This window comes from Patiria miniata, unplaced genomic scaffold (genome assembly GCF_015706575.1).
Source record: "Patiria miniata isolate m_02_andy unplaced genomic scaffold, ASM1570657v1 HiC_scaffold_22, whole genome shotgun sequence".
NCBI classification, from domain to species: domain Eukaryota; kingdom Metazoa; phylum Echinodermata; class Asteroidea; order Valvatida; family Asterinidae; genus Patiria; species Patiria miniata.
The window spans coordinates 6,784,076-6,810,863 of record NW_024037061.1 but is presented as its reverse complement, the minus strand read 5'-3'; the positions used below and the strand labels follow the sequence as shown (position 1 = coordinate 6,810,863).

Sequence of the window (26,788 nt, the reverse complement as noted above, 5' to 3'; positions counted from 1 at the left end):
GCTGGGCTTGCTTAATTAAGTAGACCGCTAGACAACAGACAAAAGTGTTACCATTCAATTCATTTGTCACTTACTTTCCTGCACTGAATTTGATTGGGAAAGGCAACACCAACTCCAACTAAGAATAAAGACAGTGAGAAAAGAGAATAACATTAAAAAAGTTGAACAAAATTTCCATTTTACTCTTGTTGTAAGCTGTCTTGCAAAAACGGACGATTTCTGTGGTATTCAAAGTTTTAACCAGTTCGTGCCGGGATTATTTTGACATTGACCGTACCCAGGAGCTTGATTGTTTTTCACGACCCTTGATGCCAGACGGGTTCAGGCCGTCATCTGCTGGTAGCACACCCTGATATTTCTGGTCCTGCTTGCTGCGAGTGGGTTGCTGACAGATTTTTCCGGCCTCGCTCGTTGCGCGTTTATCTGTCATCCATTCCGAATACCACAAAACTTTTGCATGTATACAAGTCATCCGATGTAAACTAGTTAACCTGCCACCCCAAAACGCCGAAAAAAAAAAAGTGGAAAAATTAAAAAAAAAAACTTACTATTTTGGTGACCGGGGATGTTTTACTGTTGAACTCAAGGCATCGCATGATGGGTACCAATTTCTCGTTACCCGGCCATGACTTCATCAAGACGACAAAGAGTCGTTGGTTGACGACATCCCATTGAGCCCAGATGAATTGTTTCAAGACTTGTAAGGTGTCTGGCGGGCCACTCATCATCTGATAGCATCAAAGAAAAATAACATCAATTGAACAAGAAAGATTCATAGAGCTACTAAAAGAATCCATGTTCTTAGCGCAATCATGTTTGACTTTGCAAAAACAAATCACTTTCCGTTAAGTACTTGGATTTCAATTTAAATAGATGTGTTCAGGTACATGTAAGCATTCATTATATCTGAGTTTGACCTAAAGGCAATTTGAATTTTATTGAAAAACTCACCACTCCTTTGTTTCCCATTCGCGCAAGAGGAAGGCTGTAAAGACCAATTGCTAGAAGAACAAGAATAAGTCTTCAAAGTCAACAATACAACATTTTGAGAGTTATTTAAAAAATTGCTATGCATCACATGATGTGTTTTATATCTGATTGAGATGCTTATGTGACTGCAATCAAACGTAGTATCAAATACCCAATGCCAGTCATTGATGGTATGACTAGCTAATTGTAGTATGCTGTACTAAAGTCAACTAGTGCACAGAAATTCAATGTTTTGTAGCATTTCATTTCACCCCAAATTCATTGCAGATTAGGGTTAAAACAAGTGTTGTGTTCTGAAGCATCTTGATCATGTTTATACTGAATCATGATTCTGTTAAATTTCTTCAAACAATCTGTGAATTAGCACTCAGCAGTTTGTTTGGGATTCCAAAACAAATCAAGAATTTCAATTATTACAGTGGTTGAGTGGTAAGACATCTGCACTAGTAATTGCAGGAGGTCGTGGGTTCGAGTCCCACTAGTGTGATTTTTTTTCACACAATCACTTGAGACAACAATGAATATACAGTGCTGATAAATGCATCGGCGAATGGCAAAACCCAATATTGAAATATTAAAGTTGTTTGTAGCGCACAGAGAAGATCAATCACGGACCACGGTTGACTACCGTTAGATGAGTGATAATTCTTGCACCTGCATGCTATTAACATCTAAATCAAACTATGGTAGACTTATCGAGAAACTTTCTGGTCCTAGCTCCATGTTATACATCGAGAAATACACGACTAAGGATAACATGTGAGCAACCTTTGTTGTATGGCCTTTAATGTTCACATATACTCGACCAGATTTGGGGTCAGAGTGAGTCATATTATGGTTAACCATCCCAGCACCCTTGTGCATTTTATTGTCTTACATTCTTTGTGCAGCAGAAAGAGAAGTTTGGACTCTCGGTTTGCTGAGTCTCGATCCTTGGGCTGACGATTCCACAGAAACTGAACTCTTAGGAGATTCCGCCTCTCAACGTTGAGGTCAAAGATGCGATGCTGAGGGAAGATCTCCGCTAGGAATGCTCTGTAGACTTTCATTGTTAAAAAGAAAATCAACAATTTTAAATGCGCTATACTTTTATCTGGACATCAATTTAATAAGCCAGCTGACCCTGGCAAGCTCAATGGTCAAGTGGTAAGACGTCTGCACAAGTAAACATGAGGTCATGGGTTTGAGTCCCACTCAAGCTTGTCATATTTCTTTTACTCGCAAGCCCTTGGAAAACACTGAGTTAACATTGTTATTGAAATTACATCGGTTTAGGGCAAAACCTGATACTGAAGAAGACTTTCTTTCAACTGTTGGATTCTACTGGATTTTGCAAACATCACACACAATGTTTTTTTTATATTTGTAGGGTCTCACACAAATGGAATCATTTGAAGGAGGCCTGGCTCTAATCATAAAATATTATTTGTGGCCTAAATGTGACAGCATAATGCTTCATTTCTTTTACCTACAAATGGTGATATTTTTGTCTTTGTCTTCTGTTTGGTAGAATCCTTGTACGAGTCACTTTTACTTGGTCCCTCTAGAGTCACGTAGGCAATCATGCTGCGTTCCTGGTTCATTGTGCAACTGATGATATTCAGCTTTTTCTCATGAACAAACAGGACCTGGAGAAGGGATGAAAAAAAAAAAAAAATGACTTGATTCTACTTCCAGAACTGTAAAATGGTTTTTACAAATCTTTAATACAGATAGAGCAACTGAAGTTGCTGTGGTGGAATATTGTCAACTTTTCAAACCTCCAAACTCTCCTGTCACAAAATGTTTGGCCCCAGTATTTCACAGGCATTATTTTGGTATGGTTAGTTACCTCTAGGGTGGAGAGTCATACAAAAACGTGAAATCAACCAGAATTTCGCTCACCAAGATCACAGACAGTTACTCTGCCGTCTGTCATCGTTAGCTGTTGACTGAGGGTGCTATGTGCATGTGCAATTTGGTTGAGAGCACAGCGCCCTCAGTTGACAGCTAAGAACGACAGACGGCAGAGTAAATTTTCTGTGATCTTGGTGAGCGAAATTCTGGTAAATTAACATGTTTGTTTGACATTTTGTTTGGAGGTTTGAACAAATTTGACAGTTTTCTGCCACAGCAACTTCAATTGGTCTTTCTATAAGGTTCGTGAAAACTTACAGCTACGTGAAAAATTACTTAAAAAGCTGACTTGATGGTTGCAATATTTTCATTGTGTTCATTAATCAAAAAGAAAATGTTCTTTTAAATGTTGTTAAACATTGTTAATCACTGTTTGCAATGAAACACGGTCAGGATTATCAACACCATAAACATATATGATTATTCCATAGCTGATTACATTTTTGAAGGCCGTTTCTTCCAAGCATTAATATTTTTTCAAGACTTCGAATTGACAAAATGATAAATAAACAAGTTAACATTCATGATATTGAGCCAAAGGAAAATGTGGAGAAAAAAAAGAAGTTATAAAAATGAACTGAAATAAAAAATGAACTGTACAGGAGAAGAAGCCCAGAAGGAGGTGGAAAACTAAAATGTTTGCCGCTAAATACCAGATTCCTAACTTACTGAGTTTTTCTGCTTGGCCGGGTCGTACAGTCCGACATGAGTAACTGCCTTATTGGAGAACGATGATACGTCATCCCAGACATACAAGACTTCATTGAATCGTTCCTGTCCGATGATTCGTACATCCAGCTCAGACTTGTCTTTCTTACCTGCAATTACAGAATTACAAATCAAATGGCAAATATTACTTCAAAACTGGACAGTGTCACCCATTAGGCACACCCTGGGAAATATGTTGCAACCTGACGCCACTTCCGCGATTGTGTACAAAGTCTATGCAGAGTCAATAAAATTGTCTAAGTATTTCCTAACAAAATTGGAAATGTTTCTCAGTCCCAGATTCACAGATTCATGTCTTATCATCATTTTTGCAATGAATGACCTTCATTGAGACGATATATGAAGAAAAAAAGGAAACTGACACCCCCCCCCCCCCCACATCCCCTCCCCACCCCCTCCGGAAATTGTCCCAATTTTCCCATTCATTCACTTGTTGCTTGTTAAAAGTTGTTTTATATTGTTTCAAAATAAACAATCTTACGCTTTGCATTTCCATCACTACTGTTGTTGGCTGCTGCCTCTGGACTTCTAAGAGTATTAATGAAACCCGAAATATCTTTCTTCACGTCAAAACAGCACGAAAAATTGCACAGATTCTCCATAGTTCACAACGCACAAATGCCACAAGATCACATGCCAAAATAAGTTTATAAAGATTTGACAGACGCCCTCTGCCGATATATTTCAGAAAGTAAACAACGGATTGTTAGACGTGTTTCAGTCTTCTGAGTGTGCCAGTTTCACAGTTCCATAAAACGAAGTTTTTTATCCCCAATTCTTTTTGGGGTGGTGCAATACAAAAGATGCGGAAATTTAAGACAAATTTTTCACCTCAACAACATTGGGCACTATTGTTTCCTTTTTTTTATTATTATATTTTCACTTTTACAACATAACAGACGAGGACTTCGAATCACTGTACATGTCCTAAAACACCAACTAATTACAGTTGCATCAACAGCTTCCATTAATTTTCAATCACAAGAATATCTTCGCTAAAAAAAATAGAGAATAAAAATAATAAAAATACTCTTCTATAATATCTTCTTACCACCACTTGTCAATTTTAGCCTTTTTTTAACATCAATATCTATAACACTGGATGTTATGCTTCACTTAAATATTTTGCAACAAATATTGATAGTGAATTAAGAGATCCAACAAAACAACTAGACAAAATCACAACTTGCATCAACTTGTGAAGATGACAGCACTTTAGTGCAAAATGATCAAACTCAATTAATCATGTTTTATTTTTATCTATGAACTTGTAATATTCTTACAACTTTTTTTTACAACATCACATACAGTTCATACAGTATTGCAATAAATAAAAACACATTAATTAATTAATAAGTCATAAAACAGTTTTTTTTTTAAATAACTGAAGTAGCATATATCAACATATCTAGCGAAAACAAAGGTAATTCTATAACTTAAAATTCGGGGTCCAATTTTGTTGGTGTCCCTGTTACATCTGACATCCGATTGTGTAAATTCAGATCACATGTTTTCATACCTTCTAACCTCCAAGAGTGATGATGTAATGTTAATTACCTACTAAACAATTTAGAATAGTTTGAAGTCAATTTCAATGATTCATGTCAAATTACACACAGGTCGGGTGTAACAGGGACATCAAAATGTCACACTTACGGACCCCAAATTTATAGAATGACGGGAAAAAAATTCCATACTGGACCACCACTCAGACTCCTCCTGCACAAAGTCTATGGGCCATGACAGAAAAAGTTAGTATTAACTAAGAAATTTTGCACCCTTTAAATGGTGTTTCTTCATCAGATTTACAACTTTTGGTTTTCATCAGGTCATATTAGGGAATATGAGTGGTGGCCCAGTATGGAATTTTGTCCGAATGACCCACAACCAACTTGTGGTTTTCTTGTTACAGATTACATAACAAAGTGACTTTCATTATAGTGTTTTCTACTGGTTGTAACCCTTTTATGCATAACATTTTTACATGTCTAAATTGTTCATGTTTTTAATGTAAATCTGCCCACAATTCAGCCTTCAGGCTGTGAGGTAACAGTGAAATGAACTACTTTCTAAATAAAAATAATAAAATAATCAATTGGATGGAATTGTATGCACCCTGGGACCAGCTTTACTAAGCTTGCCTTGTACTTGTTTTAAAATAAATGAAGGCAAGTTTTGGTTACTTTAAAAATTTATAGAAAAAAAATATGTAAGATACTAGAGTTGTCATGCATTTGTAAATGGTGAACATGCCATTGAATCTAAACACAACAAAACGACCCTTTTCATAACACCTCTGCTGGCCTGGGTTAGATTCCTACTGGTGTGGATTTCACCTGTATCTATTGTTCCCTATGGTTTCCTTCAACTTCAAAATTCCTTTTTTTCTTTTGAGTTTCTCACAGTTCTTTTCGCAACCTCATAAACCTCATAGGAAAAAAAACCAATTTTTTTTCTACATGGTGCAACTGTGACCGGAATTTACTATGGGCCCTGTGTAAAAACTAACCAGTGGTTCATACGCAAAAGATTGACTAGTATAATCTATATTACAAAAAATAGACCCACAGGAATATAATGTACATTACACAAATATATCCACTAGTATACTGACTTCATAACAGTATAAATAATTTAAAACAAAGTGTAACCATTGATTGATGTCATATGTAGTGCACTCAACACAAAATGTACCAACAGGAACAATGTACAGTATACACAGGTGCACTACACTATTCTGTGTTCCACCCACCCCACTGGGATGATACTAGAATACACACTGTGTTAAAGGGAATATAGACAACATTTGCTTTGGCTGTCATTTTCAGAAATGGATGGATTTGGAGGTTAGTATTTTATAGCAAAATATTGTTACACTGACTTGTTTGAAGTTTTGTGTTTGTACATGTATATGCTGTAAAAAGCAATAAAAACAATGAGGGTCCTGTGGTCTAGTTCCCTGATCCCACTTAAAATGAAACAGAGCAATTTATAGATGTTGGGTAATTGTAAGGTCAGGGAACCAGTTTAGCTGGCTTGTACCCGTTCATACCGTTAGGTGTGTAATCGATTGCAAACAAAATGTGGATTAAATATAAATTGGGGCAGTATTTGAAAAAGGCCAGTTTTTTCCACTGCTGGTTGGCTGACCACTAAAGTGTTGGAAATTGATACAAAAATACCAGTTTTCGTGAAAATGACAGCACACTGGGTGCCATGATTTTACAGGATGCTTTAGACTGTCATTCACTAACACTCCAGTAAGGTATTTTATAATAATTTGGTATTTTTTTTTTTTTTATGTTTGCAAATGTTGTATATTCCCTTGAAGTATATCCAGTATTAAAACACATATTGAGATTACACATAATATAACCAGTGGCACAATCATTACATTACCTGTAGCCATTAGTACTATCTATATTACGTGCATATTTAGCACAACACATCAAGGCATTTGTCATTACATGGCAAGGTTATAACAAGATTTATATGGTGTAATATTTTATTTGGTGTTAAATAAACACCTAAGAGGATTTAAGACGTTAGATTGTGGTACAATCGATTACTTTCTAACTCTAGTGGTCCTCAATGAGTTGTTTATACAACACTTAGATAAATCTCTGTCGCCTGATTGGTGGATTGTTGATCGCATGTCACTGAATTATTCATCCCAATGCACTGCGGGGCCACACCTTAAAAAAGAAGTTCCATATGACTGTCATTGCATGGCCACACTACTGGTTGCACTCCGATGCTGTACATTTATAGTGTACCAATTTACAAGTAACCAATCAGATGACAAGGATTTATTCAAGCATTGTAAACACAAATAATGACTGTTTCACATTCATGCAATGGAAAGAATAATTTCATGAGGTGACAGACGGAATGTTCCATTAGATTCCATTCCATCTGTCAACTCAAGAAATTATTCCTATCATTGGACTCATAACCATTCATTATTTTTTATAATATGTCTTTTTCTTGTAGTTCTACATTTTGCATTAACACTTATACATTAAGCATAAGCTTAAAGATGACAGCTTATTAATGCTTGATTAGATGGCCCAACCTGCATACACCCCTCTTTAAGAATGGGACCTGTCCTCATAGCAATATGTTACCTAGAGGGAAGGATGCCAGGAGATATTGGTCCTTTAATACCTTGTGACCTTTGACCCTATCCGTCATTGACCTTTGATCTGTCCTGTAATTTCATCTCAATCTTTTTGGCTCTTAGCTTTCTCTTCTCTCTCACTGACGTCAATGATAGCCATGTTCTGAGAGGCGGTGACCAGATGGAGGAGACTGATGCCTGTCTTGACAAGAGAGACTGGTGCCGAGACGATGAGGATCAGACGGAAGATGCTGACCGACACAATGGGAACTGCAGGCGAAAACAATGAGACAGGAATTCACAATAAACCATTTGTGCATAGATTGAACCTCTGGCAATGAAAAGTGTTGACAGTACTAACAAGTGAGGGCACTTCAGCACCATGCTGTGTTGTACATCCACAACAGCGCCCTCAATGGCTCACGTACAGATCCAATACTTCAAATGAACTAGGGTATATACCAGGAGGTCCATCCATACAGTAAACACTGGGCACTTTTCAAACAGCAAATATATTGAAGTATCTAGGAGTATCTGGTAGGTTTTACCAAGCATGCAGGAAGTTCATCCAAGATCCTTTTATTTTGCCGACAGCTTTCAGAAAGTTGAGAGGAGTTTTACTTGTATTCAACTTTGATAATATTAATGTGCAGAGCATGGTGATCAATGCATCAATTGTGATACTGTGATATGGACCCTGTGTATGAGCAATTGTATGGCATTATCAGTCCTGAAGCCTTCAATTTAAATATTATTTTCACACCCCCTAAGGAGTTAGGGCTAAAATTGAGTTTTTATCACATCAAAGTGCATGAACTTAGCCTCAGCCTCAGCACCAGAATATGGTAGCAATGCATTCAAAATGTCCAGTGAATTTTCTCTTAGTAAATGTTTAGAGGTACAAAGTCCATAGTGCCAGATTACTGTACCAGTAACAGAGCATGTACACCATGTCCCTGTGCAATTTGATGTTGATACACACGAGTAATTTGGTAGCACTCTAAGAGGAGCAACAAGCCAGAGAGAGTTCAGTGTACTTACTCAGGGGACCTTCGGTGAAATACAGCAGGTACAACATGCTGTAGAACAGCTCATTCCCAGCACACATGAAAAACAGCACCGGCTAGGGAAAAAGTAAAGCAAGAACATATCCCGGCTTCATTATCAAAACTGTGAATAAAGGTTTTCCTGAATGTAGTTTATCCAGGACTGAGCCTGAACCACCTTTGATCTGTACCACTCCAAACTGCCTGACCACTGGAGTGGTCTATAAACTCATAGAGAACACTCTATGAGTTTATAGATTCCTGAGGGGATAAATACAATGTAATACAATGTAATACAATGTAATACAATGTAATACAATGTAAGTACAGGTGCTAATGGGTTAATGCTTTTTAATTCTAATGTTTCTTTTGCAATTTTTCAAAAAGAAAGTAATTTTTTTTTATAAAACAAAACTTACTCGTGAGGTGTAGTAGATGCGCAGGATGGGGTTGCCAGACATGTCAATCAGTTTATGATTGGAAATCCCCTTCATGCTGGAACTATAAACAAAAAATACAACTCAAAGTTAATATCAACCTTTGCAGAATAAGTAAAATCAAAGTCATACAAAACCATGTCAGACTTTTGTGACATTATAAAGATGATTCACATCAATGGAACAAGGAGGTCTCTGTCATTCAGTTAAAATGAAATCTGTTACTGTGAGCCGGGTTCGAACCCCACTCAGGGCAGCAAGTGATATGCTTTCTGGACTTTGCCTCCCACTTCTAACACTTAATACTTTTTCACTGTTTCTCTTGATCCGGGATGTAGTCGAGTCCATCACAAGTCCCTGCAAGTCCACCACAAGTCCTCCAGTCCCAACTCAACTCACAAGCTATTCAAATGAGCTTTGACAAAGGCATTCCTCTGCTATTGGTCCTCCACAATATTGTTATGACTGGACTTGTGAAAGGACTTGTGATTTACTTTTGACTGGACTTGTGGTAGACTGGACTACATCCCACTCTCGATAGGTTTCTTTGTTAGGCTTTGGCTACAGTGCAGAACACTTTTGAGGATTTCTTGGTTTCATTACTAGACCAGAAAGATTTAACTATTAAAAAAAATAATGGACCCTTCTACCTGTCAATCAATATGCACTGACCAATCAGTTCAAGACTTTTGGTCAGGTGACTACTCTAACTGGTCATATTTGGTCAAGATGGGCAGGGCTAATGGAGGAATCCAGAGTGTCAATTACCTATGAAGATGGAGCCAATGGCTTGCAATGTCAATTGTCATACTGAGCTGAAACCAGAACATGTAGTCAGGGTACAAGACTGACAAGGTCACTAGGAGACACATGGTTGCGCATCGGTCTGTCAACTGGTCCAGCATCGCTCCAAACTTGGTCCCTGTATTCAACAAGATAAAGACATGTGCAAGAAATGTTATTTTTTTCCTATTTATATATAAATACATTGTACTACTCCAATTTGAATACGTTACTGTAGATTCAATTTTGAGTGGACACAGTTCTACTGAGGAAGCTTTGAGCTTTAATTTTACTATTGGGTGTCATTCCTCACAAATGTACATGTAATTTAACTAAAGCTTCTGAGGCAAGCTTGTGATACACATTTCACAAGCCCTGTTAGGTTGGACTCGAACCCAGGACTTCCTGCTTACTATACTAGAGCAGGAGTCTCAACTGTTCAACCACTGAGCTTGCCAGGCAACGCCAGGTTCAGCTTGCGGGTTCGAAACCAATCTAGCACTAGTAGTAGCAGGTACTGCATTACATCAACAACTGCAATTTTACAAAATTTTGCAGAGCAGGGAGGGTGGGGCACCTGGGGGGGGGGGGGGGGGGGAGGGTGGGGGGGGGGGGGGGGGGGCAGGGATGGCAAACTGACCTTGGTTGAGCATCCTTGCGGCATGACCATCGAATGCATCCAATAAACCACTCAGCAGATAACACCAAGTGGCCGTGATGTAGTCAGTCCGCATGTAATAGAAGGAAATCAGAGCCAGGACGATACGACCATATCCTAAAACAAAATTCCAACCATTAATATTTTTTTGAGCAGTCTTTAGTTAGAAATTGTCAAGTTAAGGAAAGAATGTTGCCCCCTGACGCCACTTTTTTCATCATATATTATCTCAATGAATGTCAGTCATTGCAGAAATGTTGAAACAACTTGAATCTGGGACTGAGAAACATTTCCAATGTTGTTAGAAAATACTTTGAAAATGCACTCGACTCTCCATAGACTTTGCAGTATTTTTATTGTATTTGTACACAACCAAAGTGGCGTCAGGAATACTAATTACTACCTTCTTTCCCACTATTTCAAAAAAGCTACACAATAAAGTCATATTATTCAGTAGACTTTTTTCAGAGCGAGTAAGATGACTTCACTAAGCACTTGTTTCAGAAAAAAATGTTGCAACCTGACGCCACTTTTTTCTATATCATCATGATCATGCAATGAAGGTCAGTCATTGCAAAAATTATGATAAGACATAAATTTGGGACTGAGAAACATTTCCAAATTTGTTACAAAAATATTTTCTTGACTCTCCATAGACTTGTTGTACGCAACCGCAATAATGTGGCTAACAAATAAAAAATGTGGATCACCCAGGCCATGTGATTCATGTCGACAAGTCACCCAAAAAAAATAAACGGTAGGCAGGCCTAGGCCCCCTAATCAGATTTTGTCAGACCACAATATAATTAAATAGGCTACATGTACATTGTCATGAAAACAACCTCTTATTTTACTTTCTACCACATGTATATCAATTGATAAATGTTATTGAACAAACAAATTACTTACCTATCAAGTTAGGGACAAACAAAAATATGTTTTCAGCCATTTTCGCACCCTTTTCTGGCGAAATGTCAGAGAACACAAGTGCACAACGAAAATCCTCTCTGCCCAAGTGCAATAAATATGGTGTCATGCGTCAAGAGAGGGCGCTAATTAAATCATTGCTAAGTTTAGGAGTAGTCTGGTGCCTTGATGTCTATTCCCGTCATATTGCTAAATGAAGTCCAGTTCATTTCTTCTAAATTTGATCATCGAACTTGCAAAACGCCGGTAAAAATGTCGCTCGTAAGATCGGTATATAACACGTTGTTCAGGAGAACGTCAACGTTCGTCCTTACTATAGCTGTTGGGGCTGTCTTCTTCGAACGTCTGTTCGATGTAGGAGGAGATAAAATCTACGACTACATAAATAGAGGCGTGAGTAAACTGCTAATTATTTTGTTGCAACCGCTGCTGACAAATGTGTACCATTAAGAATCGTATAGCGCCCAAAAAGCGCCCAAAGGCATTGGGTGCCAATCGTGTTCAGGATGCACCCCTGTAATCTGTATACTTCTAGACACCAGTGCTAAATGCCCAAACTTCAAAAAAAAATAAAAAAAATACTCAGAACTGTCACAGGTATTAAAGCTGCACAGGACAATGATGATCAACCATGTCAACATGTCATCTAGGCCTGTGATCTTTTATTTTCTCTTCATTTTTTGGTGGGTTGACCACATTGACTTTTTTAGAATTTCTCAATCTCAACCAAAAAAAGTCAAAGAAGACGACCCCTATTTTTCCTAAAGCGGAAAAAGTAGCCATCTTGAAAAAGGATCCCTCCACAACATGGCAAAATAGCGCCACTTTCGAGCCCACTTGCATCCAAAATGCTCAGAATTGGAAGCCCCAAGTCCGGGCCAGAGGTTCATTGCCATATGTATCTCTTCAATTCCCCAATTTTATGACTCTCAGAACTCTCTAATATACATGTAGAATATTTTGAGGGTGTAACATTTATTCATGAGCTTGGCGGATGGGTTTAGGCCTATTTACCGGTGTGCACCCTTCGGCTGTTGAATAGGAAGTATTAACGTAGTTTAAACCAAGTATAGCTACAAATTAGCAACTGAGTACATAATGTAATGTTAAAAAGTAACTATTTAAAATAGCTGTCAAAATACTTGTTGTCACATTAGTTTAAAATTTATTGATAAAAATTTTGACCGTACAAGACCTTGGGCCGCAAAACTGGGACCTAACTCCATGTTTGGTAGCCCCACTAGTGTGGCATCGGTGTTGCTGTGCTCAAGGTACAGTGCAGCAATACCAACGCGACACGAGTGAGGTTACATGTTTGGAGGTTCGAATTCAAATTGAACATAAAAAGCATGTTGTTCCCTTTCATGCTTTTGTCTTCTTATTCTTCCCTTGTTTTTAACCTCGGGTGATTCAAGTTCATAACACCTTCTTTGTCTTGAGCTCTATTCTTATAATTTTTCATTTTCACACACAGAAACAATGGAAGGATATCAAGGGTGACATCCTCTTGAGATCAGCAGAAGCCGGGGATGAGGAGGAATGATAAATGACTGATAATCATGCTGCAATGTCTCTCCAATGGTACACGCACTTCTCCCCAATCGGCAACATCAGCAGCTACATGTACATTTCAAGTTCAAGACATCACCTGACAAAGATGTTGATGTGGGGCCGACATCATTATCTTCCGCATCCAATAGCTCCATGACCTGGATGCTGCAGAAAGTGACTCACCTAGTGGCAGTCTTCACAAATGGCATCTTGTGCAGACCTGCACTTCGCTTCAACTTCAACACAACTTCTCTGTTCTCTATTTTGAAGGATGGCTTCTTGAGTAAAAACACACAGTCTTTACAATTTTTAAGACTTACAGGGAACATTTTAATCTCAACATTGGACGTTTGATGAGGCTGAATAATTGCAACAACACAAAAAAAAATCCACCACAGGATTTGGAATTGTGATGGATTTTGGATCTACCTTACACAGCCATATGTTTCTGTAGTCATGGGACAAAATGAAGACGCATTTTGGTGCAATATTACACCAAACTTTCAAACACTTTAAAACAAGCAGATATTAGAGAACACAATGTACAAGACAACAGCATGTATTATCAGATTTTGTTGTGAAGTGGTTTTTACAAAAGTGTATAAAGTCAAATTATTTGTTGTTCTTTTTTTCCTGATTAACTACAATTCAATCTGTCTGTCACCAGTCTCCATCCAACCTTTTTTTTTTTAAACAGTTCTGAGGCTTGACATTAAGTTGACATTTGGAAAGCTTTTAAAACAAAGACAACTAAAATAAGTGGTGCATGATTTGAAGAAACTTTTAATTGATTTGAAGGATTTTTATTGCGCACGACTCCTGACATCAAATTACATGTAGTGTGTACATCTATTCAACATTCTGGATAATTTGACATTACTTGATATTTTTGTGGTTTAAATTCAAAACTTAAACTTTACTTTGTAATTTATTACACAAAATATAAAGCATTGTATTTTAAACCAGTAACCTACATTAAACACACACACACACTTACCACAAAACAAAGGGTATTGTTTTCCCTGAGTAAATTTGCATGTACATTTAAATATTTTAGTGAAAACCATACATTAGAAAAAAGCTTTTATTTCATGTGTTGCATGTGTTGCGGTGTGTGATTTAATTTAATCTGGGTTTATCCACACACATGCTCCGTCAAATAATTTAGGCTCAGAGATTAGAATAAAGATTGGATGTTGTGTAAGTGTTGAAAATAGTGAATCTGTTCTGAACAGTTGAAAATGTGTTTTGTTCTTTGTACATTCACTTTACAACTTGTTTTGTTTTCTTTAAATATTGAAACACATTATTATTATGAAGAAATCTAAGGCACAGATATACTGTTTAAATCACATTGGCATTAACCAAGGAAAAGTTGATTCAAACCTTGATTATTAAAGGGTCCATGAGATGAATTTCCGAGGAAAAAAATTTGTGCAACTTTCTACTCAATGTATGAAAACTATTTAGCATCCCTTTTTGGTTAATTTTATTGAAAAGTGCACTTCTTTTAAACTCTCAAAAAAATTGCCATGCTTTTCTGGACAACTGAGGGCGTTGTTGCTGTGATGTCATTTTAGGAAGACACTGTTCAGTTTAGGTGTTTTCTGTTCAAGTTGTTGACCCAAAATTTTGCTCGTTGAAAAAATGTTTGCCAATTCTGGCAGCTTTTGGTGCTGAAATAGCTGTAACATTGAGGTTTCTGCCTTAATGACGTCACAGTTTTGCTCATGAAAATGGAAATTTTCATTAGCATAAACACAAAAAAGGCACAAAAATACCCCAGAACAGGCACACAAAAATTTCAAATAAGGGTAAATAGGACACAAAGATGCATTTTCAATGATTTCATTAAAAAAATTACATTGCATGGGCCCTTTAAATCAAGGACATTGTTCAACTTGAACACTCGTGTATGTACAATAAATAATCTAACAATAACATAAATTTCTTTGATACACATAGTTACAAGATAACATTCACAGGTACATGTACCACCAATATTCCACACCTACTCAATTCAATAGTAAACATCAAGAATAAAAGATCTTTCTGTGCTGTGTCCCGCAATGAAATCCAACAGAGACTGTCAATGGAAAGTTCTCTTAGATCCAGCTGTGTTAGGATAGTGTAAATTAATACAGATATGTATATCTGTACACGGCAAGTAATCTTTCACATTTTACATACATGTACATATTGTAGGTGTGGGCGGGATAACATCACAGCCGGTAAAAACATCTATTCATTTGCATACCAGTTTTCGCTCAAGAACCACTGAATTTGAAGTAAAAGGTCTGGGAACTAGATGGGTCAAAGTGGCTCTCTCCGATGTCCATGCCCACCTTACATAACTGAGCTTACAGGAAAGACGCGGTAGTCTAAGATGTTGATATCATGTGACTTGAGGTCAAAGGTCACTGTGCTCTCAATTCCTCTGCCCAGTGATCATCAGTGTCGTCATCCTGAATAATTAAAACAATTTCAACATTTGATCAAACGGACAAAACAGGCTTATTACAATGTATTTCTTGTTCATATGGGGGTCAGACAAGTCGACCGTTGAGACAACTCGACTCGGGACAAGTCGACCGTTGAGACAACTCGACCGTTGAGACTACTCGACCGTATGTGCGAAAAATGGAAAGACAAGTCGACCGTTGAGACAAGTCGCCTCGCATGTTTTTGGGCCTAGTTTTGGGGATAGTACCGGGGATTTTGACGGCGGCTGATCGCCGTTTGGGAGTTGTGATACATGAGGTTTTTTTTGTTGCATAAAACAGAGCCAATATAGCGCAGCGTGATTGTCCGTGCACATCGTTCCTTTTTGCCGGGCCTGTGCGCGCATCCCCGGTCAACGTGGCCGTACCGTGCACGGTGACATCGTTTGTGCCGGGTCTGTGCGCCCACTTGCCGCGCCGGTCGACGTGCCCACGTTCCGGTCCGGGCTCGGTCCTCGCGGGCGGGGCGCACCAGCCCGACGCGACGGCCACCGGATCGGAGCGCCCTCTGTGCATCGAGTGTGCCCGCGCCGCGCCCGGGACCGGTCCTGCCACAGATTTATGCAACTTTTTCCGCTCCACGTGTATAGATTTCCATTAAGTCGAGCTGTCTCAACGGTCGAGTTGTCCCGAGTCGAGTTGTCTCAACGGTCGGGTTGTCTCAACGGTCGGGTTGTCTCAACGGTCGGGTTGTCTCAACGGTCGACTTGTCCCGAGTCGAGTTGTCTCAACGGTCGACTTGTCTGACAATCGTTCATATTCCCCTTTTAGGTCAGAGTTGGTCTTAATGCCCATACATTTATGAGTCTTCAATTTATTGTATCAAAATTTGCCCTTTTTACCGCCACCTCTCTTAAAACCAACACTGGGCATTTGAGTCAAAAACTGCACTTGAAATAGTGGATGCCAAGTGGAATTTTAAGCATTGACATTTAATCAAAATTATTACAAAATTCTTCTTTTTTTCTTTTCACTTTCAATAAGATGTAGAAATCTAACAAAATAAAAATTCCTGTTAATATAAAAAATGTCAAGCCAAATATTCTCTTTAATTACTTGTTCTATGACAACACCTTTGCAAATGTTGCTTGTGAATGCAAAGACGTTTTGCTACAAAACATCCAGAAAATGGAATGACAAGGAATCCTTTTGATGATGTCCATGAGCTTAAAGGTAAAACACCATTTGCTTTCTTTGCATTTTTGTTTGTTTGAAGCAACAAAATTGCTCAGGGTGCATAACGACTAGCCTGTTGAATTTCAGCTCAGTGGATACTATACATTTTGAGAAAATGTGTACACAATTTCTGGGGTCTCGTTACTGGATTACGTTGCTAATGCAAATAATAAAAAACTTTGTCTTAAACCACTTTTCAATGATTGTCTTGATGAATGGGAGGTTTGTGGTAACATCATGTGAGTGATTGTCTTCTTCTGAATGACACCATTTCAGGCGGAATAATTTCACAGGGTACGATGTGATATTAGTCCTATTTCACTTTGAGAAAGGATTTTCTCGTTAAATCGGTAGAGGCGTTTTCGGGAAATTGCAAAATGTTCCTATGTGTCTTCAAGGTGAGTCATTGAAGAGGACAAAACTCAAGGGAGAGGGAAACTCACGTCACAGACTGCGAGAGTTGAGTAGCAACCTTCCTTCTTCCGAATCAGATCTCCCCATAAGACATTCTTTTTGCAAAGTGGACAGCTTCCGTCGACCGGCAGTAAAAAGTCTCCGGCAGAATGCCTGAGGAATTGACCGGCTAAACAGAGCATGTGCGCCTTCATGGAGCATGTCGGATGGACGCAGGATAAGGTGGATGTAGAGTCCGGCTGGGAATCAATGAACGGAAAATACAATTTACTGATACTCATGAACCCATTAGCAACTGTTCTACATTGTATTAAATAAGGGAATAAATGTGTGCTCCAGAGGTTTTTATCACTCTGTTTAAGACCACTTAGAGTCTGGGTGCTGATAATTACCCGAGCCGGAGGCGAGGGTAATTATCAGCACCCAGACTCTAAGTGGTCTTAAACAGAGTGATAAATACCGACGGAGCACACATTTATCGATGTCGCGCAGAACGCACCTGGCGCGCTGCGTTTTGAATTTAGAACTATAAAATTCTGACTCCCTGGTAGTGTTGCGCATGCCTACGTGAGGATTGTGAACGTTCAACCAATGAAACGATAAGAGGCACTGGATTTTTAGGAGTCCACATTTTATTGTGACACTGGAAAAGTGTTTAAGACCAGCTAGCCATGTCTTTATCATCCGTTTAAGACCGGCCACGTGACAGGCTCTCGACCAATAGGAATGCGTAAACTGTCTTAGGTATTTATGAATGGTGTTTATTCACTGAAGAATCAATAAAACCACAGAGTGCTTGGGTGGCTGCAGGCGCTACAGGGACTAAGTAGTTAACTCAAATGTTAGCTCTTGCGTCCTTTAATTATAAGGGGCAAAGAAATAAATACCACACTACAACATATTTCAATATATGGCTCAACAAAGAAATGTTGGGATCTACCAACTGCACTATTCATTCCTATGTTGATGGTCCAATACAAAATATATTGTAACCAAGATTTAACAAGAATGACTTACAAACAGCTGCATCAATATTGCCAGCTTTCAAGTCGGAGGTACCTGTAATCTCTTTGAGCAGACATCACATCGTTTGTTAGCTCTCTGGGTCATCTCTACCATGTCTTCACTACATCTGTCTTCCTCTGTCTCCTCCAAGTTACTCTCTGCATTCTTATTAGACTTCTTGGAGAGTTTCTTCTTCGTTTTGGAGTGCATCTGATAACAATATGGAAATAAATAGGTCAGGAAGTAATCAACCAAGAAATATACCCGACATGGAAACTGACTATGGTCATTTCTATGGTTTACAAATTAATGCTTGGAGTGGAATGTGAACCTGTGACTGCCAGAAAGCTATTCCACTGCTCTGTATAACTGACCTATTGAGCCCTTTAGCTCCCCTCCGCCATCCTTTTAATAGCCAACTAAGCCCAACTTTACACTCTTATTAATGGCTCTTAAATGTGGTTGCTGGATTAATTTCCTGAATCGACCAGACTCCAACACTTTGCAGTAAACCAAGGGTACATTCTTCCTACTTCAACAGCATTTGGCCAAGTCCCATAGAGTAAAAGTGTTTAGGCTATGCAATTTGCATCTGGTCACTTTCAGCATTATGTAATGTCTGTGACAAAGCGTTTAAGAGCTCAGTGAGTAAATCTGAAAATGTATTTTTCAAATATGTCAAATCTTATACCAAGTACAGGGTTTTAAAAAACCACCAAATCCTCAAAGCACCCTCTTTGTCACAGCTTTTTAAAAATACATCAAAAACATTGATACATAATATTTGAAAAGTATACATGTAGTTCATCAGCTTTTCAGCAACAAAAAAAATATTCCCAACCGGGAAACTATTTATTGAGTTATAGCCAATTCAAAAACGTGTGGCCTTAACCCTTACCCTACTTGACCCTCCAACGCATGCCAATTGTGCCTCAAGAAAATCTCCTATGTTTTTTGCATGGCCCTCCAATATCTGCCATGTCATTTCAAGGGTAACTGGACAGGCACTCCAATACATGCCACAGAGAACAATGAGAGTCCTCTGATAACAAAGTGAGTGCCCCCAGCTGGTCAGTATCAGGCACCCTCCAGGGCCTCCAACTCCTGCCAATTGGAGCCTTCACTGTTAAGACTTGTTATCTGCCAAATAACTGCAGCTGGAGGGCATTGGCATAACCAACTGACATGCAGTAAACTACCCTCAGAGAGTAAGGGTTAATTGTCATTTTTTAGGAATGGAATGTAATTGGGGTGAGGGGCAGAGCAGTTTTGCTTTCTTTAATGTTTAAATCTTTCTTTCTTCATTTGGTTCTTTTATACTTTAATAAGTTCATTGTCTTTTTGGAAGAAATGATAGTACTGAAATGGACTGTTTTGTTTAACTTCTTCGATGTTTATTGTTCTGCTCTGCCCTCTACTTGGTTGCTTCAGTGGATACGAGTCTTGGACCTTGTTCTCATTGCAGCAGTCACACATCAAACACCACAAACAAAATGAAAAAGCAATATCTTTGCAATATAACTCGTCAAGTCTTGAAGCGATTAAAATTATGTTGTCAGTATAATAAAGCTGACAAATTACGGATTATGGACAAATCAATATAAATTTGACTTTATAAAGCTGTGAAAAGTGGGCACTTTGAGGCTTCAGATATTTTTTTGGGGGGGCACCCTGTACATCCATCATCTAGTAGTAATAATCAAGGGGATTACAGACTGAAGTTTTGGATCATTTCACGGACATTACACTTCCTTTTATAATGCTGGAATTCTGAACAACTTCCCTGGAATCTTCCGCCAATGAAGTTATTAGCATCGTTTACAAATCAAAATCTGATTTGTCTGCATCTTAATTATCCTGGACATTTAATGAGACGAGGCGTAGCTTTGCCTCGCCCGCTTCACTGCCCCCTTCAGGGAGGATTGCGCGCTTTGCATGCAATCAACTCATGAACACATACACAAACCTTAATGGACGTGACTGGACCAAATGCAATGGGCATATGAACCGGTGGTTGTAATCCATCCTCAAACTCTCTCATATGTTCCTGCTTCAACCATTGGATGGTCAGGGGTAGACGGCACCACGGACCCACCTTCAGCATGTTGGACAGGACACGCAGGTCAAACAGAAATCTCTTCTCTGTTTTCCGTTTGCCTGGGACATGCTTGAGACGTTTGCAGAGTCTTGGGTGCTGCCAGGCCCACTCAAACTGCGGAAAGAATTATTGGAATTTCTTTGAATTGTCTTATTTGAAAACTTAACAATGGAACAAATCATATTAAAATAGCACATTAGTAAAATTATTATTAAAAAGAGAAGAAAAGTAAAAGCCAAACAGATAAAGTCAGGCAAATTGTCAAAGTACAATCAATCACACAAATTCAATGTCAAAATTCAATCTCATCAAACTAAATACACTTATTCCCTAAAAACATCCAAAACTACATGAACTTAACAAAGAATAATAGATCAGAAGATAGAACTTCAGTAGGAAAGAGATCGAGCACAAAACACAATGACGTCAATGTAGTAATACAAATCAAAGTCAATTCAATTCACAAAAGTGATTTCAAATTTTCAGCAACAACACTTCCAACTCACCATCAAAGCTGAGACTTTATTGGGAAAGCCATACACAATCAAGACCATTTCCCTGTGAAAGAGTTGATACAAAACAAAATGAAACATCCCCTCAAACAAAATGCTTAAAGAATTCTGCGAATTGTTTTCACAACAATGGTACAAATCATTTAAATATTACATAGGATCCTGTTTGGTGATACAGCACCATCGCTAGATCTTGTGGACATATTTAAACAGGCAAAATTGAACAGTTCAAATCACTCGGACTAATGCGAGCGTGAAAGCCCGAGTTCAGAAAGAGTTCCATACCTGGACATCATTTGACATTCTGTGCATAAACTCTATGAGTAGATGAGACTGGTCTGAAAAAGTCCAAGTGGGAAAATTCTCAGTAAATGTTCAACATTATCCCCGATAAAACTGGTCCTTTTTAGGACATGTTATCGCTTTCTGATGGCTGATAGGTTGATAGGTCACTGCAGGGACAAATTAGTGATGTCCATATGTATGGGATTCTTTCCCCGAGTTCTTTCGGGTGCAGGTCAACTCAATCCCAAACCAACTCAGCTCCGTCTCAGGTCAACTCGATCCCAAGCCAACTCGGTCCCTACGAAAAAAATAAGTGTACGCAAGCAAATGTCGGATAATTTTAAGGTCTCTTGTAAGTTGTATTGTTGATGTAGGCATAGGCCTACCTATCAGAAAGTGCTGCCTTTTTTCAGAAGCCTAATTTTCGTGAAATTTCATGTTCAAATTTTGATACGCAAACGTGTGCAAACGAATCTGGAAATTTCACGAAAAATAGACGTCTGAAAAAGGCAGCACTTTCTGATTAGCCTATAAAGAGGGGTGTGGCTGTGGGTATTTTGCAGGACTGGAAGTTCCGCAAAGTACCTATTGCCTAGGGTGGGTATGCTTCTTAAGCAAAAATAAACTACAAACTAAGCCAAAATGTGAAAATCAAAATTTCACAAAGTTCTACATGTTTTTGTACATCAGTAGTAGGCCTATATGATGGAAACTCCGACCGAGTCGGCGCGGTATGGGTGACAACTTAGCTGGAGTTACCCAGCCCTGAGTTTTATCATTGGGTTGTCTATTAGGGCTGGAGCGAATTTTTCTCGTAACTTGTAGTATAGGCAAATTTCTTTGGAAAATGTTCAATTTTGTCCCCGTTACACACTAATTGCAACTGCAACTCACCCCAAACTTGCCTGGAATAACCATTACACAGGTCCTTGAAGTAAAAAACGATCCACGATGAAGATTCAGCCTACAATTGCAGTGAAAACAGGAGGAATAACCGCTAACTTGACAACCTTGCTGGATTGGCCAGGACCGCAATTGGTTTGTGCACAAAAAAAATTGTGTACAATGAATGGCGGTCGATTAACAGGCACAGAGAGCGATCGCTGTCAACTACTCGGTTTTGCCGGCTGCGCTGGCTGTTGGCGCATGACGTCACGCGGAAGCGTAACACCCGATGACTGTTTCATGCACTATTGGTTGCGGTTCCAGTACCAAAGCTGTGATGCGAGTGGTAAACCTTATATTAGTGCATGAAACAGTCAGCCTACAATTGCAGTGAAAACAGGAGGAATCTCCTGTTTTCACTGCAATTGTAGGCTGAATCTTCATCGTGGATCGTTTTTTACTTCAAGGACCTGTGTAATGGTTATTCCAGGCAAGTTTGGGGTGAGTTGCAGTTGCAATTAGTGTGTAACGGGGACAAAATTGAACATTTTCCAAAAAATTTTGCCTATACTACAAGTTACGAGAAAAATTCGCTCCAGTCCTAATATAGACAACCCAATGATAAAACTCTGGGCTGGGTAACTCCAGCTAGTGATAGTCCGAGTAACTTGGACCCAACTTATCGCCTTTTTTAACATTTGGACATGGTCTGGCGATAGTAAGGTCCAAGCTAATACCGCGACCTAGACAACACAGTCCCAAAAACCAACATTTTCCAACAAAAAACATCAGATTTCACCTTCAAAACGGCCTCCAAATTACTAGATATGCCACCTGAGGCTGAGGTACAAGTAGACATCGATAATTAAGATGGTTGTACTGAAGTTTACTTACGATCCGGAAAAAAGTGAAATTTTCCGTTCATTTCGGAGAGCTTCCCTCGCGATCTTGAACACGTTAAATTTCCGATCGTGTTTGTCACGCCCCAACTATCGCATCGGTCCCAACTATAGTTGGGACTGTCCCAACTATAGTGCGGCAGTTGGGTCGGCCCAACTATAGTTAGGACTGGAGTTGCGCCGGATGCTTCATGCTTGATAGATCTTGTTGGATTAAAATGTTCCGCGGCGCTGGCACCGTGTATTCGTCGTGCATGCATGCCGCAAGGCTGGCCGGTCACGTGGTACTGCCTAGTTGGATGAGTTGTCCAGCTGCTTGGTTTTATTATCCAGCAACATTTTGCAAAATTCAAAGATTGCCATGGCCGGCCAACTATAGATGGGCCCCACCCATAGCTAATGTCAAAGGTCCCAAGTCGGACATGTAAGCAGAGCTGTAGAGAATGTTTTATAGTCGTACAACTATAGTTGGGACTGCCAAATAAAAATATTGCGGTGGCCCAACTACAGATGGTCCACACCTATATATCATTTCATTGGTCCCAAGTAAAGTCAGATGTGTATTAGAGTTGTAGGGAATGTTTTATAATCGTACAACATAACAATGTACACTATAGTTGGGACCGCAAAATAAAAAGATTGGGGTGGCCCAACTATAGATTGACCCCATCAATAGCTAATTTCAGTGGTCCCCAGTAAAGTCAGACGTGTATCAGAGCTGTAGGGAACGTTTTATGGTTGTACATCAATGTAAACTATAGTTGGGACACCGCAAAATAAAAAGATCGGAGTGGCCCAACTATAGATGGGCCAGCCCAACAATGGAAATTATAGTTGGGACAGGCCCAACTATAGTTGGGCCAGCCCAACTGTGGAACTACAGTTGGGACAGGCCCAACTATAGTTGGGACAGGCCCAACTATAGTTGGGACCGATGCAATAGTTGGGGCGTGACATGTTTAATATTTGAACGACGCGATTTCTTCTACATAAAACATGCCCAGCGTACATTCGATGGTCCCCGTATCCCGTGTGCGATTCCGTTACCGAGCGCGCGCGATGCATCGATTATGATAATGATCACGTTTGTAACCACATACATGTGCATTTCGAACTGTAAAAGGGAATCGTGAACCAGCTTGAACTGGTACCCGCCATAAAAGCTGCGCTAGTTCCCGACTCCCTATTATCGTTTGAAATGCACATGTGTTTACAAACGTGATCCAGTCTACTCATTATCATAATCGATGCATCGCGCGCGCTCGGTAACGGAATCGCACACGGGATACGGGGACCATCGAATGTACGCTGGGCATGTAGAAGAAATCGCGTCGTTCAAACATTAAACACGATCGGAAATTTAACGTGTTCAAGATCGCAAGGGGAGCTCTCCGAAATGAACGGAAAATTTCACTTTTTTCCGGATCGTAAGTAAACTTCAGTACAACCATCTTAATTATCGATGTCTACTTGTACATCAGGTGGCATATCTAGTAATTTGGAGGCCGTTTTGAAGGTGAAATCTGATGTTTTTTGTTGGAAAATGTTGGTTTTTGGGACGGTGTTGTCTAGGTCGCGGTATTAGCTTGGACCTTACTATCGCCAGACCATGTCCAAATGTTAAAAAAGGCGATAAGTTGGGTCCAAGTTACTCGGACTAAGCTAGTGACAACTCACCAAGGACCCTTTCCACTCGTGCGTTTAGCCCCACCATACTTGCTTCCCTTGTTATGTTGGTTAATTCTTCTTCTTGGGTCCACTGTGAAACCGATGTAAGTCCTTCCTTTGAAATCCGGATTCAAATTCAGCAGCAAATAACAACCAAAAAATTTCTCGATTTCAACGACCATTTTGCAATTTTTTTTTTCATTGTTTTGGTAAAGCGCGCCCTCAAGCGGCTGCAATATTATTGACGCGCCACGGTCGCGCGGTTCGCTCGTACCGGTACCCGGTACCCCCGGTCCCGCCCTGCAAACAGGATTTCCAGGGGCGGGGGTCCGAGCACCGACGCCAAGAGTGACCAAAACGTGGAGGGCGCTTTATCCAAGATAAGATCAGTGTCGCGATAATTTCAGATTAAAGATTTTGGGCTCAGGTTTTAAAAGACTTTCCATAAAACCATAGAATGAGCAAGATATTCTTATTATTTATATGTTCACAAATTAAACAGACTCGGTGGTTATATTTATCACATTGTATTTGTATTTATTTGTTATCACTTATAATTGGCTCTAATGAAAATATAAACAACTAACTCTTGCTTAATTGCAAACAAGTGAAAGTGCTTTTTTTTAAACAAGTGAAAGTACTTTTTTTCAACAGGTGTTCTCCAATGCCAATAAAACACGTAAAATCTTACATCATCTAAGTAATTTATAAAAATTAATTCTTGTTTTCAACAATTACCATTTTTTTAATTCGTTATTTAATTTTTTTTTTTTTACATCTTTGGCAGGAACAATTGGTTAGATTCTAGACAGGTCTGTTAAAATGGTTGGCTTGTTTGTAAATAGTATAAGATCGAATTGAATCACAATCATCAGTAAATAATCTAGTTTTGCTGACAATGGAACTGCAGTCCGATTCGATACAAATTGTTTGTAAAAATGACCCTGAATTTAGTGTCCTTATAAAGAAGTGGTAATCAAAAGAACACATCATACAATTAATGAAGATTTCAGGGTTGAGTCTTTTGAACTTATATAGTTTTTTCTAAGTACATGATTATTGGGTACGGTACTGGTAGTCAATTACGCGCGAACGTGCACAATTGCGTAGAATGTGAATGAATCTTTAAGTCATTATAAGACTCATTTGCTCTAACAATGTTGTATTGTCTAACTCTTATTCTTAACCATGTGCTCTCAAGTCTCATTTCTTTGAGCCATCTTATGTGTGTGGGTGTGTGACCTTTCTATACTCCAGTGTGTGTGTACAAACTTGAGGTCACACTCAGAGGGCGCTGTACCATGTGACCATTAACTCTTGTTACATCTCTCTTCCAATAAGAAAACAAAATGATTATCAATTTGTTGTTTTGTAAAATTTTCTCAGATCTCACATTGTCCAGGTCAGTTCCATTGATGTTCTATAGAACAAGAGTTAACTAAAGTCCAAATTTTTCTCACACATATTACAGTTCCGAAACGATTCCCGGTTTCGATCAATGTTCAATGTGATTGCGCTCAATATTAATCCGAATCGCCTTTGTTTTTGGCTTTTCCGCATAGTTGCGGAAAACCCTTTCTTTTTGTGCTGCTTTTTGTTTCTTCTTCTTCTTCTTTTTGTCGCCTAAATCCCATAGACATTGTCCACGTCTTTTCTCCGCGCCACTTTTGGCATTTGCCGTACATCATTGAAACTCAACACAGGCATAGTCCTTATAGCATAGTTGTGTCCCGAAGAGTGACGTCATCATGACGTCATCATTGGTCACGTGACGTCACGCTAAAGATTAATAGATTAAATCTTCGAAAATCAGAATAAAATCAGCCGTGAGAGAGGACCAGTCAGGTCAGACCGATATACAGACCCACTCACGGCTAGCTGTTAAATGTATTGTCCGGACTTGCACAGAGGAAAATCAAGAAATATCGGTTTCTCCACAACCCAATCAACCATTTCAAATTGAAAGTATCCATAAACTAAGGCCATGGTAAGTGAAGCTATAACATTTTCCCCCGAGTTCTACTATTGGAGTACGAGCACTTTAATGATCGAGTACAATTTCGACATGCCGAGTACGAGTACTTTGCTGCCCGAGTACGAGTACCGTCATTTCGAGTACGAGTACTTTTGCCATTCGAGTACGAGTACGAGTACGAGTACCCCAAAAAAGTACTCGAGTAGTACTTGAGTACGAGTACCGAGTACGAG

General features: G+C 39.1%; 3 protein-coding genes and 1 long non-coding RNA gene across 6 annotated transcripts in view; 1 reads left to right on the top strand and 3 right to left on the bottom strand.

Annotated features, from left to right (window-relative positions):
- The window catches only part of LOC119730461 (gamma-secretase-activating protein-like), a 29,592-nt gene extending 25,337 nt beyond the window's left edge, over nt 1-4,255 (bottom strand). For both annotated transcript variants that reach the window (XM_038203379.1, XM_038203378.1), the window contains exons 1-7: nt 4,097-4,255; nt 3,556-3,704; nt 2,459-2,618; nt 1,868-2,032; nt 952-1,001; nt 549-728; nt 75-118 (exon numbers count right to left, since the gene is read on the bottom strand). In XM_038203379.1, the coding sequence (XP_038059307.1) occupies nt 75-118; nt 549-728; nt 952-1,001; nt 1,868-2,032; nt 2,459-2,618; nt 3,556-3,704; nt 4,097-4,217 (869 nt within the window). In that variant the 5' untranslated portion in view covers nt 4,218-4,255. The remainder of the gene's footprint in view (nt 1-74; nt 119-548; nt 729-951; nt 1,002-1,867; nt 2,033-2,458; nt 2,619-3,555; nt 3,705-4,096) is intronic.
- A 2,622-nt stretch (nt 4,256-6,877) lies between these two features.
- On the bottom strand, nt 6,878-11,715 carry LOC119730493 (CDP-diacylglycerol--inositol 3-phosphatidyltransferase-like). The gene is made up of 6 exons (XM_038203445.1): nt 11,569-11,715; nt 10,642-10,776; nt 9,987-10,140; nt 9,201-9,282; nt 8,777-8,858; nt 6,878-8,005 (listed from the first exon to the last, which is right to left on the bottom strand). Exons 1-6 carry the CDS (start codon nt 11,693-11,695, stop codon nt 7,839-7,841), a joined length of 747 nt encoding a protein of 248 aa, XP_038059373.1. The 5' UTR covers nt 11,696-11,715; the 3' UTR covers nt 6,878-7,838.
- A 59-nt stretch (nt 11,716-11,774) lies between these two features.
- Nucleotides 11,775-14,379, top strand: LOC119730494. The gene is made up of 2 exons (XR_005271376.1): nt 11,775-11,979; nt 13,061-14,379. It is a non-coding gene; the product is annotated as an uncharacterized LOC119730494 (long non-coding RNA).
- A 1,141-nt stretch (nt 14,380-15,520) lies between these two features.
- On the bottom strand, nt 15,521-24,809 carry LOC119730716 (structure-specific endonuclease subunit slx1-like). Of its 2 annotated transcripts, none has more exons than XM_038203724.1 (6): nt 24,590-24,809; nt 20,838-20,889; nt 20,200-20,445; nt 18,288-18,443; nt 17,258-17,467; nt 15,521-15,602 (listed from the first exon to the last, which is right to left on the bottom strand). In XM_038203724.1, the coding sequence occupies exons 1-6, from the start codon at nt 24,760-24,762 to the stop codon at nt 15,555-15,557; spliced, it is 885 nt and encodes a 294-aa protein (XP_038059652.1). In that variant the 5' UTR covers nt 24,763-24,809; the 3' UTR covers nt 15,521-15,554. The 2 variants fall into 2 exon arrangements, with proteins under 2 accessions (XP_038059652.1, XP_038059653.1); XM_038203725.1 differs by lacking the exon at nt 24,590-24,809 and adding an exon at nt 21,129-21,282.
- Nucleotides 24,810-26,788: the final 1,979 nt, after the last annotated feature.